The following is a 17,088-nucleotide window of genomic DNA, read 5'->3' as shown; positions in this document are numbered from 1 at the left end:
TATATATGGGGGGCGCCTAGCACAACACAACATTGTCTTAGCCGTGTGCGGCGCCCCCCTTCACCGTTTACACCCCCGGTCATATTTTCGTAGTGCTTAGGCAAGCCCTGCGGAGATAGCTTCATCATCACCGTCACCACACCGTCATGCTGGCGGAACTCATCCACTACCTCGCCTTCTTGTTGGATCAAGAAGGCGGAAGACGTCATCGAGCTGAAAGCATGCTGAACGCGGAGGTCTCGTACATTCGGTGCTCGATCTGTTGGAACACGAAGAAGTTCGACTACATCAACCGCGTTGTCAAGCACTTTCGCTTACGGTCTACGAGGGTACGTAGACACACTCTCCCCCTCTCGTTGCTATGCATCTCCATGGATAGATCTTGCATGTGCGTAGAATTTTTTTTTGTTTTCCATGCAACGTTTCCCAACAATACATACATACAAAATTATTAGTACTGGGCTACTTATAACTTTCTTAGATCAACGTGATTTCTGAAAAATAAATGCCAATAACAAAAATATTGGATGTGGAGCTACCAAGCAAAGCAGAGACACCAATGACAAACCAGCCTGTTGTAGGCGTTGTCCAGATTTTATTAACGGAGGAGTAACAAGGACAACTACCAAAAAAACAGAAGTCCACTAAAATATCATGAGCGCCAAAGCAAGTATCACGAACACGAAAGCAAATGACTTAAATTTGTCAAATCTTTTGTTATATGCCAAAGATACAGAGAAAAGAAGGAATTTTGTAAGAAGACCATGTGTATCTCCCTTATCTGAACCCCATATAACAATTCCTCTCTCGAAACCTTGTTAGTAAAACAACAGAAATATAAGTAACCCTTCACATGATGGTTACCAACTAATACAACTACAGAAATATAAGTCATCACAAATAATTTTCGTAAGCTATTCTAGCAGTAGGATATCTAATACCATGGTATCTGACCAACTAACTTATAGACTCCATGTCCGAGTGTGAGCCTACCGACTGTCGCTACCCCCTTCCTACACATGTCATTCCTCTCTGATCATTGCAAGCTGCAAGAAGCCAAGCACACATCAGCACTTAAGCAGAGCAAGCACAAACCAATGTAGAGAAAACAAGAGAAGTGAAAGGCTACATCCAGGCCTAAAGAACGAGCCAATTATGCCTAGGCCCTTTTTATGCGGGTTGCTTAATCCTAGGTTGTTGGAATAATATGTCCAGTAGATGTAAACATCATACTATATGCATTATTAAAAGCTTGTCACATGAAGGTTAATTATCTACCGTGGCATTGTTTAATTGTATGATTATCTATCAATTTAGTGTTCTATATCAATGCAACATATAGGTATAGAGAAAAAAGAGAATCTTGCAAGAAGTAACAAATGCAAAAGCTTCATAAATAGCCACATCGAACCATGTACAGTGTAGAACTTGTCTTTCTCTTGCACCAAATATCGATGGCAAACAATTGGAAAACTATTTTTGCCAACATAGTCACATCAAAAAAATGATTGCCAGCTTATTCCAAAACACAACACACGATCATGATTTCCCGCACATACACCATACATGATAACGCACAACTAAAACTATTCTACATTGTTATTATACATAAATAGAGCAAATATTCATAAATCTGCTATCAAACATATCGAATGTCAACCACTAAACAACCAATTTCTACCACTTGTATCAAATTTGTAGTGTACATTTGAAGAAACGGTCATCAATTTATGCCATGGAGTACAGTGCACAATGCCAAAAAAATAGAGAGGATGAGGCCGACTACCTTGCGGACAAGCAGCAACGATGTCCTTCCTGGAGGTGGTAGGCGCGGCGGTGTTGTAGGAGGCGGTGAAGACCATGGATGGCGACTTTGGATGGCGACGCGACCTTCCAGGTAGATACAGCCACGGAGAAGAATGGTGAAGCTGCGAAGGCGGCTCTCAGATGGATGAAGGGGGGGCGGGGGGTAACGGAAGCGGTGGACGGTGGTGCGGTCCCGAACGCTCGAGGGTGTGGGCGTGGAGAGGGGGAGTAACTTAGTCTCCATGGTGGCGCTGAATGTGGGAGGACGAGGGGGGGTAAGCAAATGGTGGTGGTGGCGGCAGCCATTTTTAGGCTACGCCATGCGAGGAAATATAGGCTACATACAAATTGAAAATGAGTGAAGAAACACATTAAAACATGTCTATATACATCCGATTAAGAAAAAAGTTAGAACTCCCTATTAGTTGGAGCGGAGGGAGTATCATTCATGGTAGCAATAATTACACTCAAAGAGTATGTTTCAAATTCCAAAATAAAGCACCCAACCAAACTTCATCGTACGCCCTTCCTATTCCACAACCCTTCCACCCGAGGGCTGCGTACAGCTAAAGTAGGCGGCGTCAATAGACATGAGTGCAGCTTCTTAACCTCTATGATCCATGCTCCGGACAGCACAGCAGCACGTAGCAACTCACGGACATACTTACTAATAAATAATAATAGGTAGATGTGAGATAGAACCAACAAATTAATTATATGACATATAAATATCAAACAAATTTAGGCATTGAAGAAGCCTTTGGGCGGCAGGAGGCACGAGAGCTAAAGGGAGGAGCTTGAGGTTCTCTGTTGTTGGGCGTCAGCAACGCAGCATGGATGTTCTCCTGACTCTACGGAGTCTTCCATGCAACTCAAACGCCGTGATGGATGACGTCACAAAAAGGGTTGGATCAGAAAAAAAAATCCAAGTTGTGCTAAACTTTGGAAAAAAGTGTTCTGCCTCCATACACTACTCCTGATTACAATTGGGGAACATGTTCAGAGAGAGATTAAGTAGTACAAGTATACATACAGTACTAAATGTGGTACCACTGAGGTCAATTAGCAACGAGTCAGGATGAAATGAGCACTGCTATACGTACAAATTCACACCTCTCATCACCCTTGCATCAAAGCAGCAACAGACATCCTTAGCAACGAGTCAGGATGAAATGAGCACTGCTATACGTACAAATTCACCCCTCTCATCACCCTTACATCAAAGCAGCAACAGACATCTTGTTCCTACTTGAAAGTATCTAATCATGGTATCTATAGTATCACATTTTAATGTAGTAGATTGCATCAAGATGAAGAACATTAATTGCATCAAGCATTTTAATTTTACATTAAAAAAAGGGACCACGGATATGTTGTTCCAACTTAAAATATTTCCTCGATTAGGCAATAATACAGAGCTTCAGTTTAAGGAAAAGCAAGAGTACAGACTCAGTAACTACAGAATTATGGAGTTCAGGAACTGCTTCAACTAAAGGATGACAGGGCAGATGATTTGCGAAATACATATCTTTTAAATATCACGCAAATCATTTTTCAATTAGGACCGAAAGTAGATCTCTTGCTGTGAAGCCAAACAACCATCTCATGTCACCCTGTGCGTTCGGTTTATTCGGTTTACATGGTTCAGTTTATACGGTTTTTCGGTTTGTACGGTATTAATACTTCGGTAAATACGGTATGAAATTAAAATACGGTTCGGTTTCGGTATATACCAAATTATTTCGGTATGGTTTCGGTATATACCATAAAAACCAAAGTTGACGCGAATTTGAAAATGATGTAATAATAATTTGCAAATTTATGACTCAAAACACATATTATTTTACACATATAGTATATGACTATATATATAAGTATATATGCATGCATTAATTCATCTGTTGATGGTTATCGACATGCTTAGCATTTTAAAAAGAGAAAAGTGACTATGTTACAAGAAAATTTTACATGCTTATTAGTGAATTTGACTCATGTACAAGAAAAATGACAACTTGTATGGTTGTTCATCTCAAGAAATATAAATTTATTTTTACTTCGGTTTTTTCGGTTAACCGTTCGGTTTTTCGGTATATACCATAAAAACCAAAGTTTAAATCGGTATGAAAAGTTCATACCATACCGAAACCAGAAACCATAAAAACCATAAAATCGGTTCGGTTCGGTTTATTTTCGGTATGGTTTTTCGGTTCGGTTTTGAAATGCACAGGGTGAATCTCATGCATAGCTTGATGGAAAAACCAATCATTTTTCAATTAGGGCTGAAAGTAGATCTGTTGCTGTGAAGCCAAACCAACCATCTCAATTATCTGCCCCCTCTTCTTGGCAGTCCGTGGATAGTTTGATGGACAAACCTTGAGACCCAAGGTACCACAGCGCCCACATACCTTCCTGTCATGAAGAGATATCTCTGTCATATTAACTGCATGTACCATGACGCTCCTAATGTACCGCACAAAGTTGTTGTCGGCTTGGAAGCCATAGATGGTGAGCTTAACTAGATTCTTGTGCTTGAAATCAGGGTCATATGGCTTCCACTTCACATCTGCCTTTTCGCAGTAGCCATTTTCCTTTCAAAAGTCTTTGTCTGTCATCATGATGCACCAATGGTCCCATACTGTGATGCACAGCTCTCTTAGAAAGGGTGCAGCTTCAAGAATAAACATTGTCCAAGCTAAATCACATCCTTCAGGAAGATGATCCAGACTGACGTGCTGTAATTTGCTGAGCACAGGCTTGAGCAGTTTCGGACATTCTGGCAGGACCCAAGTCTGGGACAGAACAAATTACAAACTTAGTGCTGGTTTCAAATCACATTGTCAACTGTCCTCCCTCAGATCCATAGTAATCATCACTGATTTAGTATTTTGTATTAAATCAGCGACAATTAATATGGATTAAAGAGAGTACTATTTGTTATTACTCCCTCCATCCCATAATATAAGCGCGTTTTTGACACTAGAATAGTGTCAAAAACACTCTTATATTATGGGACGGAGGGAGTACATGTATAACCATCATATATACAGTGAGAATGGACAGATATGATTCAAATGACTAGCAAGTACCTTCTCACTTTCAAAATTCAGATGCAGATCGCTTATTGAAGGAACATTAGCAAGAAGCTGGCTTAACTGAAGAGTCTTATCCAAACAGACACCAGTTTTACTGAGGCTAAGCTTTGTAAACTGTGGTACAAAACCAAAATACACAGGATTTTTATAAGAGGACCAACTCTTATATCTCACCCGTTGGAGTTTTGGTACATATATCAGTTCCACACTCTCAAATTTTCCATATTCGACCTCAAGCTCAACAAGTTCACCATGTTCTACTTGCAGCACAGAATGGATCCCTGAGTCGCAATCGGTTAAACGCAATGACTCCAAGAGCTTGCAAGTGCTGAGTATGTTATGGATGTCCAGTTCACTAAACCTCATATTGCGCAACCACAGGCGCCTCAGGCCAGCAAATGCATCCTGACAAGCACCGACAAAATCATTGAACTGATGTGCACAATGGAGGAGATCTGCAGGAGAGCACCACTCATAAGGCTTCTCCGTTAGGACCTCAAATTCAGCTGCACCAACCTTCTGGGTTGCCATGGCACGGGCAACAGATTTGCCAATGCTGACAGAGTCATGTACCCTCAAGACGAATCTGATTTTGAGTTTCCTGATGGTGATCTCCTGGCTCCTTGTGCTCAAGATGTTATCCGTAACATGAGCCACAACACTGTTGGTTCGAAGCACGTCACTGGGGGTGATAACACGAGTTTTATCCTGGAAACCTGGAATGGAACTACAACTTAGGAAGAACTGCGAGAGCATGGTGGGGAGCTTAAGCATTTGCTTGGAGAGGATGCAGGTCCTTATTGCATCGAGCGTGTCCACCCTCTCCAGGATGTTGAGCAGAAGGTCATGCGGCAGCTTGCTAAGCCTGTCTTCGTTTGCACTGACAGCAGCGTCTTCTGTGCGAGTTGTTTTCTGCATTGCATTTAGCTGGAAAATAACAAATAATCAGACTTTTGAGGATGTACCTGACGTCAACGACAAACATCAATCAGGCACAACAGAAACAACACTTACATTGCGTCTGCGATGACTCCTTTTCTTTGTCATGGCTGATCGGGTAAGCAACTGGTCTTGTTGATGTTAGGACGCCTGTGCTAATCAGGTCTTCTATTAGATCTGTGACGCCTGATCTGCCCTTAATTGAATGCCCCGCCCTCCTGCTCCTCTGTTTATTTAGATCGGCCCAACAAAGCAGACTAATCGCCAGAGAAAACAAAATCGGGGATGGCAACTTATTGGATCGACAAGCGCCCCTCCTACTCCTCCCACTTCTCTATTTATTGAGGCCGGCGGACTAATCGCTGGCAGGCTCTCCTCCAAAAGGGAGGAGATTATTAGAGGAAAAGGGAGGAGGATCCGGATTACAACTTCTCAACAGACAGACTCCGAATAAAAATGACTCCTTTTGGACTACGATTGCTGCACAAACCAAAATCGATATCTTCAAATTGAACAAGGAAAAGGACTGTTCGCCGGCGCTACGGCTCCTGCGAGATTATTTCACTCAAAACGCAGCCAAGCATAATAGCTCAAGCAATGAGGTGGTGCCAACCAAGGACAGCGGTGCCGGCCGGCGGAGAATGGCAGGGGTGCGGTGTGGGGCTGTCGCAGGGGTGTCGGCGGATGAGAGTCGTGGTAGCCGGTCGCGGACTGCAGGTGTTTGGTAGGGGGTTGTGGCAGGGGATGGCAGCGGAGGAGAATCGTGGTGGCCGTGGCGGACGGCAGGTGTTGGGTAGGGGTTGTCGCAGGGGATAGTGGCGGAGGAGTGTAGTTGTATCCGGCGGCGGACGTCAGGTGTTGGGTAGGGGGTTGTCTCAGGGGATGGCGGCGGACGGCAGGTGTGGGTTAGGGGATAGTCGCAGGGGATGGTGGCCGGAGCCGGACGACAGGTGTGGGATGGGGTGTTGTCGCACGGTATGGCGGCGAGGGAGAGTGGTGGTGGCCGGCGGCGTAGGAGGGGAGGGGTAGGCGGTTGCCGCAGGGGATGGCGGCGCCTGCGGTCCCCTGGAGGAATGGATCGGCAGGATTGGCTTAGGGTTCCTCATATGCTACCACATCCAGCGACTTTTATATTCCTCCTATAGCGTTTGGGCCGTCTCGCTGGATCCGCTAGCGAGCATCTCCAGCCGCGCCCCAATAGGCGGCAATCCCTATTTAGCGCTGCAGGCGCCGGTTTCTACTGTTTTTGCTAACCGGCGCCTGCAGCAGGATCTCGTGGGCCGGCCCATCTTTCATTCGACCTAGGATTCGAACCCAGCGTCGCTGGTTATCAGTGATCGTGGGGAACCAACCTGACTACCTCACTAATTGTGATAAGACACACGTTTTCAATCCATTTCTATCTTCCTTTTTTATTTATTTTTCTTTTTTCGCTGTCCTTTTCTTCTTTCTTTTTCCAAATTAGTAATTATTTTCTTCAAATAGATGAACTTGTTTTCAAAATCCATGAACTGTTTTTTTAATTTCTTGAACCTTTTTCAAATTTGATGAACTTTTATATTCTTTTTTGAATTTTTTTCTCAAAATTGATGAACTTTTTTTCAACGTTGATGAATTTTTTTCAAAATTGATGAACTTTTTCCAAATCCAATGAACTTTTTATAAATTCAACGATTTTTTTATTCAAATCAATGAACTACTTTCATTGTTCGATGAACATTTTTGAAAACCAATGAACTCTATTGAATCTTTGAACTTGTTTTGGAATACATGAACTTTTTTAGTTTAGATTAACTTTTTCCAAATCCGGTGAACTTTTTTCAAATCGATGAACTTTTTTTCATATTCGATGAACTTTTTTTATTCAAATTGATGAACTAATTTTATTGTTCGATGGACATTTTTTGAAAATCAATGAAACCTTTTGAATCTGTGAACTTTATTTAGAATACATGAACTTTTTTTATTTGGTGAACTATTTTTGCATGTGCATGAACCTCATTTGTAATATGTGCACATGTTTTTAAATAATTGGAAAATCTAAACGCTACAGTGTAATGCGAATTAATAGTGCGTCTATGTTTCTATTCTTTAAAATGTTCACGCTCTTAAGAATCACTATAGTTAGGTTGGTCAAGTGGTTAGCCTCGCTTTGTGGAAGCGTGAGGGCGTGAGATCGATCTTGATTGAGAGCATTTTTTGCGGCCGCCTTTTTTCGCGTTGTGCCATTGTGGGCCGGCCCATCCAGCCGCGGCTGCACGCGCCGGTTAGCTTGCGCGGCGCTGAAGGCGCGCAATAGGACCTCCCCCAATAGGCCCCAGACTTTTTTTTGTTGCCGACGCCCAAAAACGGCCAGTCGCGTCCTCGGGAGCCCGTTTTTGCTGGTTTTGGGTCAAAACTGGGGTCGGCGGACGCAGACGAACCCAGCGCGCCGGGGGACACCTGGGGCCGCCAGGAAAAGCGATTTTGTCGCGAACGGGGATTAGCTCGCCGAGTCAGCGAGACGTCGCTTCGTCGTCCTCATCGCCCCGGTTCCCGCGGGAATCAATGCCAAGGCTGTCGCGCCGGTCAACCTTCATTGATACCTCACGGGAGGTGCATTGAAGGCGCCCCCGACTCGCGTCCCGCTCGCTCCCGCCACGCGTCGCCTGGCATGCAGGCTCTCACCGCCCCGCTTCGGCTATAAAAGCCGGCCTCCCCACCGGTAAACGCCATAGTCGCCACAACTCGCCTCGTCTCACTGCAGAAACAACTCTCCCCCTCTTCTCGCCAATGAGCAATGGCTGAGCGATACCCCGGCAACACCGTGCAGCGAACTACTTCAGCCGGCGCTTTCTCCACGAGGACGAGGCGCGCCTCCTCTACGAGGCCGACTATGTTGGGGAACGTAGTAATTTCAAAAAAAATCCTACGCACATGCAAGATCATGGTGATGCATAGCAACGAGAGGGGAGAGTGCTGTCCACGTACCCTCGTAGACCGTAAGCGGAAGCGTTATGACAACGCGGTTGATGTAGCCGTACGTCTTCACGATCCGACCGATCCAAGTACCGAACGTACGGCAGCTCCGAGTTCAGCACACGTTCAGCTCGATGACGATCCCGGGACTCCGATCCAGCAAAGTGTCGGGGATGAGTTCCGTCAGCACTACGGCGTGGTGACGATGATGATGTTCTACCGACGCACGGCTTCGCCTAAGCACCGCAACGATATGACCGGGGTGGAATATGGTGGAGGGGGGCACCGCACACGGCTAAGGAACGATCACGAAGATCAACTTGTGTGTTCTAGGGTGCCCCCCTGCCCCCGTATATAAAGGAGCCAAGGGGGAGGGGGCGGTCGGCCAAGGAGGGCGCGCCAAGGGGGAGTCCTACTCCCACTGGGAGTAGGACTCCCTTCTTTCCTGGTTGGAGAAGGAGAAGGGGAAGGAGGAGGAAAAGGGAAAGGAAAGGGGGGACGCCGCCCCCCTCTCCTTATCCTATTCGGACTAGGGAGGGGAGGGGGCGCAGCCCACCTCTTGCCTCCTCTCCTCTTCTCCCTTAGGGCCCATGAAGGCCCAATAACCCCAGGGAGGGTTCCGGTAACCCCCCGGTGCTCCGGTAAAATCCCGATTTCACCCGGAACCATTCCGATATCCAAATATAGGCTTCCAATATATTAATCTTTATGTCTCGACCATTTCGAGACTCCTCGTCATGTCCGTGATCACATCTGGGACTCCGAACAATCTTCGGTACATCAAAACTTATAAACTCATAATAAAACTGTCATCGTAACGTTAAGCGTGCGGACCCTACGGGTTCGAGAACTATGTAGACATGACCTAGAACTATTCTCGGTCAATAACCAATAGCGGAACCTGGATGCTCATATTGGCTCCTACATATTCTACGAAGATCTTTATCGGTCAAACCGCATAACAACATACGTTGTTCCCTTTGTCATCGGTATGTTACTTGCCCGAGATTCGATCGTCGGTATCCAATACCTAGTTCAATCTCGTTACCGGCAAGTCTCTTTACTCGTTACGTAATGCATCATTCCGTAACTAACTCATTAGCTACATTGCTTGCAAGGCTTATAGTGATGTGCATTACCGAGAGGGCCCAGAGATACCTCTCCGACAATTGGAGTGACAAAACCAAATCTCGAAATACGCCAACCCAACATGTACCTTTGGAGACACCTGTAGAGCTCCTTTATAATCACCCAGTTACGTTGTGACGTTTGGTAGCACACAAAGTGTTCCTCCGGTAAACGGGAGTTGCATAATCTCATAGTTACAGGAACATGTATAAGTCGTGAAGAAAGCATTAGCACCATACTAAACAATCAAGTGCTAGGCTAACGGAATGGGTCATGTCAATCACATCATTCTCCTAATGATGTGATCCCGTTAATCAAATGACAACACATGTCTATGGTTAGGAAACATAACCATCTTTGATTAATGAGCTAGTCAAGTAGAGGCATACTAGTGACGTTATGTTTGTCTATGTATTCACACATGTATTATGTTTCCGGTTAATACAATTCTAGCATGAATAATAAACATTTATTATGATATGAGGAAATAAATAATAACTTTATTATTGCCTCTAGGGCATATTTCCTTTAGTCTCCCACTTGCACTAGAGTCAATAATCTAGATTACGCAGTAATGATTCTAACACCCATGGAGTCTTGGTGCTGATCATGTTTTGCTCGTGGAAGAGGCTTAGTCAACAGGTCTGCAACATTCAGATCCGTATGTATCTTGCAAATCTCCATCTCTCCCACCTAGACTTGGTCCCGGATGGAATTGAAGCGTCTCTTGATGTGCTTGGTCCTCTTGTGAAATCTGGATTCCTTTGCCAAGGCAATTGCACCAGTATTGTCACAGAAGATCTTCATTGGTCCCGATGCACTAGGTATGACACCTAGATCGGAAATGAACTCTTTCATCCAGACTCCTTCATTTGCTGCTTCTGAAGCAGCTATGTACTCCGCTTCACATGTAGATCCTGCCACGATGCTTTGTTTAGAACTGCACCAACTTACAGCTCCACCGTTTAATAAAAACACGTATCCGGTTTGCGATTTAGAATCGTCCGGATCAGTGTCAAAGCTTGCATCGACGTAACCATTTACGACTAGCTCTTTGTCACCTCCATATACGAGAAACATATCCTTAGTCCTTTTCAGGTATTTCAGGATGTTCTTGACCGCTGTCCAGTGATCCACTCCTGGATTACTTTGGTACCTCCCTGCTAAGCTTATTGCTAAGCATACGTCAGGTCTGGTACACAGCATTGCATACATGATAGAGCCTATGGCTGAAGCATAGGGAACATCTTTCATTTTCTCTCTATCTTCTGTTGTGGTCGGGCATTGAGTCTGACTCAACTTCACACCTTGTAATACAGGCAAGAACCCTTTCTTTGCCTGATCCATTTTGAACTTTTTCAAAACTTTATCAAGGTATGTGCTTTGTGAAAGTCCTATTAAGCGTCTTAATCTATCTCTATAAATCTTGATGCCCAATATGTAAGCAGCTTCACCGCGGTCTTTCATAGAAAAACTTTTATTCAAGTATCCCTTTATGCTATCCAGAAATTCTATATCATTTACAATTAATAATATGCCATCTACATATAATATCGGAAATGCTACAGAGCTCCCACTCACTTTCTTGTAAATACAGGCTTCTCCAAAAGTCTGTATAAAACCATATGCTTTGATTACACTATCAAAGCGTTTATTCCAACTCCGAGATGCTTGCACCAGTCCATAAATGGATCGCTGGAGCTTGCACACTTTGTTAGCACCTTTCCAATCAACGAAACCTTCTGGTTGCATCATATACAACTCTTCTTCCAGAAATCCATTCAAGAATGCAGTTTTGACATCCATTTGCCAAATTTCATAATCATAAAATGCAGCAATTGCTAACATGATTCGGACAGACTTTAGCATCGCTACGGGTGAGAAAGTCTCATCGTAGTCAACCCCTTGAACTTGTCGAAAACCTTTCGCAACAAGTCGAGCTTTATAGACAGTTACATTACCATCAGCGTCAGTCTTCTTCTTAAAGATCCATTTATTCTCAACGGCTTGCCGATTATCGGGCAAGTCAACCAAAGTCCATACTTTGTTCTCATACATGGATCCCATCTCAGCTTTCATGGCCTCTAGCCATTTTGCGGAATCTGGGCTCATCATCGCTTCCTCATAGTTCGTAGGTTCATCATGGTCAAGTAACATGACTTCTAAAATAGGATTACCGTACCACTCGGGTGCGGATCTTACTCTGGTAGACCTACGAGGTTCAGTAGAAACTTGATCTGAAGTTTCATGATCAATATCATTAGCTTCCTCACTAATTGGTGTAGTTGTCACAGGAACCGGTTCTTGTGATGGACTACTTTCCAATAAGGGAGCAGGTACAGTTACCTCATCAAGTTCTACTTTCCTCCCACTCACTTCTTTCGAGAGAAACTCCTTCTCTAGAAAGGATCCGAATTTAGCAACGAAAATCTTGCCCTCAGATCTGTGATAGAAGGTGTACCCAACAGTTTCTTTTGGGTATCCTATGAAGACACGTTTCTCCGATTTGGGTTCGAGCTTATCTGGTTGAAGTTTCTTCACATAAGCATCGCAACCCCAAACTTTAAGAAACGACAACTTTGGTTTCTTGCCAAACCACAGTTCATGAGGCGTCGTCTCAACGGATTTTGATGGTGCCCTATTTAATGTGAATGCGGCCGTCTCTAAAGCATAACCCCAAAACGATAGCGGTAAATCAGTAAGAGACATCATAGATCGCACCATATCAAGTAAAGTACGATTACGACGTTCAGACACACCATTTCGTTGTGGTGTTCCAGGTGGCGTGAGTTGCGAAACTATTCCACATTGTTTCAAATGTAAACCAAACTCGTAACTCAAATATTCTCCTCCACGATCAGATCGTAGAAATTTTATTTTCTTGTTACGATGATTTTCCACTTCACTCTGAAATTCTTTGAACTTTTTAAATGTTTCAGACTTGTGTTTCGTTAAGTAGATATACCCATATCTGCTCAAATCATCTGTGAAGGTGAGAAAATAACGATACCCGCCGCGAGCCTCAACATTCATCGGACCACAAACATCAGTATGTATGATTTCTAACAAGTCAGTTGCTCGCTCCATAGTTTCAGAGAACGGCGTTTTAGTAATCTTGCCCATGAGGCACGGTTCGCAAGTACCAAGTGATTCATAATCAAGTGATTCCAAAAGTCCATCAGTATGGAGTTTCTTCATGCGCTTTATACCGATATGACATAAACGGCAGTGCCACAAATAAGTTGCACTATCATTATCAACTCTGCATCTTTTTGCTTCAACACTATGAATATGTGTATCACTACTATCGAGATTCAGTAAAAATAGACCACTCTTCAAGGGTGCATGACCATAAAAGATATTACTCATATAAATAGAACAACCATTATTCTCTGATTTAAATGAATAACCGTCTCGCATCAAACAAGATCCAGATATAATGTTCATGCTCAACGCTGGCACCAAATAACAATTATTTAGGTCTAAAACCAATCCCGATGGTAGATGTAGAGGTAGCGTGCCGACCGCGATCACATCGACTTTGGAACCATTTCCCACGCGCATCGTCACCTCGTCCTTAGCCAATCTTCGCTTAATCCGTAGTCCCTGTTTCGAGTTGCAAATATTAGCAACAGAACCAGTATCAAATACCCAGGTACTACTGCGAGCATTAGTAAGGTACACATCAATAACATGTATATCACATATACCTTTGTTCACTTTGCCATCCTTCTTATCCGCCAAATACTTGGGGCAGTTCCGCTTCCAGTGTCCAGTCTGCTTGCAGTAGAAGCACTCAGTCTCAGGCTTAGGACCAGACTTGGGTTTCTTCTCTTGAGCAGCAACTTGTTTGCTGTTCTTCTTGAAGTTACCCTTCTTCTTCCCTTTGCCCTTTTTCTTGAAACTGGTGGTCTTGTTGACCATCAACACTTGATGCTCCTTCTTGATTTCTACCTCCGCAGCTTTTAGCATTGCGAAGAGCTCGGGAATAGTCTTGTCCATCCCTTGCATATTATAGTTCATCACAAAGCTCTTGTAGCTTGGTGGCAGTGATTGAAGAATTCTGTCAATGACACTATCACCAGGAAGATTAATTCCCAGTTGAATCAAGTGATTATTATACCCAGACATTTTGAGTATGTGTTCACTGACAGAACTATTCTCCTCCATCTTGCAGCTATAGAACTTATTGGAGACTTCATATATCTCAATCCGTGCATTTGCTTGAAATATTAACTTCAACTCCTGGAACATCTCGTATGCTCCATGACGTTCAAAACGTCGTTGAAGACCCGGTTCTAAGCCGTAAAGCATGGCACACTGAACTATCGAGTAGTCACCAGCTTTGCTCTGCCAGACGTTCTTAACGTCGTCAGTTGCATCAGCAGCAGGCCTGGCACCCAGCGGTGCTTCCAGGACGTAATTTTTCTGTGCAGCAATGAGGATAATCCTCAGGTTACGGACCTAGTTCGTGTAATTGCTACCATCATCTTTCAACTTTGCTTTCTCAAGGAACGCATTAAAATTCAACGGAACAACAACACGAGCCATCTATCTACAACAAACATAGACAAGCAAAATACTATCAGGTACTAAGTTCATGATAAATTTAAGTTCAATTAATCATATTACTTAAGAACTCCCACTTAGATAGATATCCCTCTAATCCTCTAAGTGATTACGTGATCCATATCAACTACACCATGTCCGATCGTCACGTGAGATGGAGTAGTTTCAACGGTGAACATCAATATGTTGATCATATCTACTATATGATTCACGCTCGACCTTTCGGTCTCCGTGTTCCGAGGCCATATCTGTTATATGCTAGGCTCGTCAAGTTTAACCTGAGTATTCCGCGTGTGCAACTGTTTTGCACCCGTTGTATTTGAACGTAGAGCCTATCACACCCGATCATCACGTGGTGTCTCAGCACGAAGAACTTTCACAACGGTGCATACTCAGGGAGAACACTTCTTGATAATTTTAGTGAGAGATCATCTTAAAATGCTACCGCCAATCAAAGCAAGATAAGATGCATAAAGGATAAACATCACATGCAATCAATATAAGTGATATGATATGGCCATCATCATCTTGTGCTTGTGATCTCCATCTCCGAAGCACCGTCGTGATCACCATCGTCACCGGTGCGACACCTTAATCTCCATCGTAGCATCGTTGTCGTTACGCCATCTATTGCTTCTACGACTATCGCTACCGCTTAGTGATAAAGTAAAGCAATTACAGGGCGTTTGCATTTCATACAATAAAGCGACAACCATATGGCTCCTGCCAGTTGCCGATAACTTCGGTTACAAAACATGATCATCTCATACAATAAAATATAGCATCACGTCTTGACCATATCACATCACAACATGCCCTGCAAAAACAAGTTAGACGTCCTCTACTTTGTTGATGCAAATTTTACGTGGCTGCTACAGGCTTAGCAAGAACCATTCTTACCTACGCATCAAAACCACAACGATAGTTCGTCAAGTTAGTGCTGTTTTAACCTTCGCAAGGACCGGGCGTAGCCACACTCGGTTCAACTAAAGTGAGAGAGACAGACACCCGCGAGTCACCTTTAAGCACGTGTGCTCGTAATGGTGAAACCAGTCTCGCGTAAGCGTACGCGTAATGTCGGTCCGGGCCGCTTCATCTCACAATACCACTGAACCAAAGTATGACATGCTGGTAAGCAGTATGACTTATATCGCCCACAACTCACTTGTGTTCTACTCGTGCATATGACATCTACGCATAAAACCTGGCTTTGATACCACTGTTGGGGAACGTAGTAATTTCAAAAAAATTCCTACGCACACGCAAGATCATGGTGATGCATAGCAACGAGAGGGGAGAGTGTTGTCCACGTACCCTCGTAGACCGTAAGTGGAAGCGTTATGAGAACGCGGTTGATGTAGTCGTACGTCTTCACGATCTGACCAATCCAAGTACCGAACATACGGCACCTCCGAGTTCAGCACACGTTCAGCTCGATGACGATCCCCGGACTCCGATCCAGCAAAGTGTCGGGGATGAGTTCCGTCAGCACAACAGCGTGGTGACGATGATGATGTTCTACCGACGCATGGCTTCGCCTAAGCACCGCAACAATATGATCGAGGTGGAATATGGTGGAGGGGGGCACCGCACACGGCTAAGGAACGATCACGAAGATCAACTTGTGTGTTCTAGGGTGCCCCCTGCCCCCGTATATAAAGGAGCCAAGGGGGAGGGGGCGGCCGGCCAAGGAGGGCGCGCCAAGGGGGAGTCCTACTCCCACCGGGAGTAGGACTCCCTTCTTTCCTAGTTGGAGAAGGAGAAGGGGGAAGGAGGAGGAAGAGGGGAAGGAAGGGGGGCGCCGCCCCCCTCTCCTTGTCCTATTCAGACTAGGGAGGGGAGGGGGCACAGCCCACCTCTTGCCTCCTCTCCTCTTCTCTCTTAGGGCCCATGCAGGCCCAATAACCCCCGGGAGGGTTCCGGTAACCCCCCGGTGCTCCGGTAAAATCCCGATTTCACCCGGAACCATTCCGATATCCAAATATAGGCTTCCAATATATCAATCTTTATGTCTCGACCATTTCGAGACTCCTCGTCATGTTCGTGATCACATCCGGGACTCCGAACAATCTTCGGTACATCAAAACTTATAAACTCATAATAAAACTGCCATCGTAACGTTAAGCGTGCGGACCCTACGGGTTCGAGAACTATGTAGACATGACCTAGAACTATTCTCGGTCAACAACCAATAGCGGAACCTGGATGCTCATATTGGCTCCTACATATTCTACGAAGATCTTTATCGGTCAAACCGCATAACAACATACGTTGTTCCCTTTGTAATCGGTATGTTACTTGCCCGAGATTCGATCGTCGGTATCCAATACCTAGTTCAATCTCGTTACCGGCAAGTCTCTTTACTCGTTACGTAATGCATCATTCCGTAACTAACTCATTAGCTACATTGCTTGCAAGGCTTATAGTGATGTGCATTACCGAGAGGGCCCAGAGATACCTCTCCGACAATTGGAGTGACAAAACCAAATCTCGAAATACGCCAACCCAACATGTACCTTTGGAGACACCTGTAGAGCTCCTTTATAATCACCCAGTTACGTTGTGACGTTTGGTAGCACACAAAGTGTTCCTCCGG

General features: G+C 44.4%; 1 protein-coding gene across 1 annotated transcript; it reads right to left on the bottom strand.

The window, feature by feature from the left end:
* Nucleotides 1-4,026: 4,026 nt before the first annotated feature.
* Nucleotides 4,027-6,927, bottom strand: LOC119363432. The gene is made up of 3 exons (XM_037628784.1): nt 5,913-6,927; nt 4,893-5,825; nt 4,027-4,595 (listed from the first exon to the last, which is right to left on the bottom strand). The coding sequence occupies exons 1-3, from the start codon at nt 5,943-5,945 to the stop codon at nt 4,398-4,400; spliced, it is 1,164 nt and encodes a 387-aa protein (XP_037484681.1). The 5' UTR covers nt 5,946-6,927; the 3' UTR covers nt 4,027-4,397.
* Between the last annotated feature and the right edge of the window lie 10,161 nt (nt 6,928-17,088).

This window comes from Triticum dicoccoides, chromosome 2B, assembly GCF_002162155.2.
Source record: "Triticum dicoccoides isolate Atlit2015 ecotype Zavitan chromosome 2B, WEW_v2.0, whole genome shotgun sequence".
NCBI lineage: Eukaryota > Viridiplantae > Streptophyta > Magnoliopsida > Poales > Poaceae > Triticum > Triticum dicoccoides.
Note: the sequence above shows the minus strand (reverse complement) of the source record. Positions and strands in the feature narration are given on the sequence as shown.

Bases quoted from the DNA above. Each gene is read 5' to 3' on its own strand.
- LOC119363432 (XM_037628784.1), bottom strand. From the start codon at position 5,945: ATGACAAAGAAAAGGAGTCATCGCAGACGCAAT. The intron at 5,826-5,912 runs GTAAGTGTTGTT...GTTATTTTCCAG, and splicing joins GGAGTCATCGCAGACGCAAT to CTAAATGCAATGCAGAAAAC. The intron at 4,596-4,892 runs GTACTTGCTAGT...GTTCTGTCCCAG, and splicing joins TGAATTTTGAAAGTGAGAAG to ACTTGGGTCCTGCCAGAATG.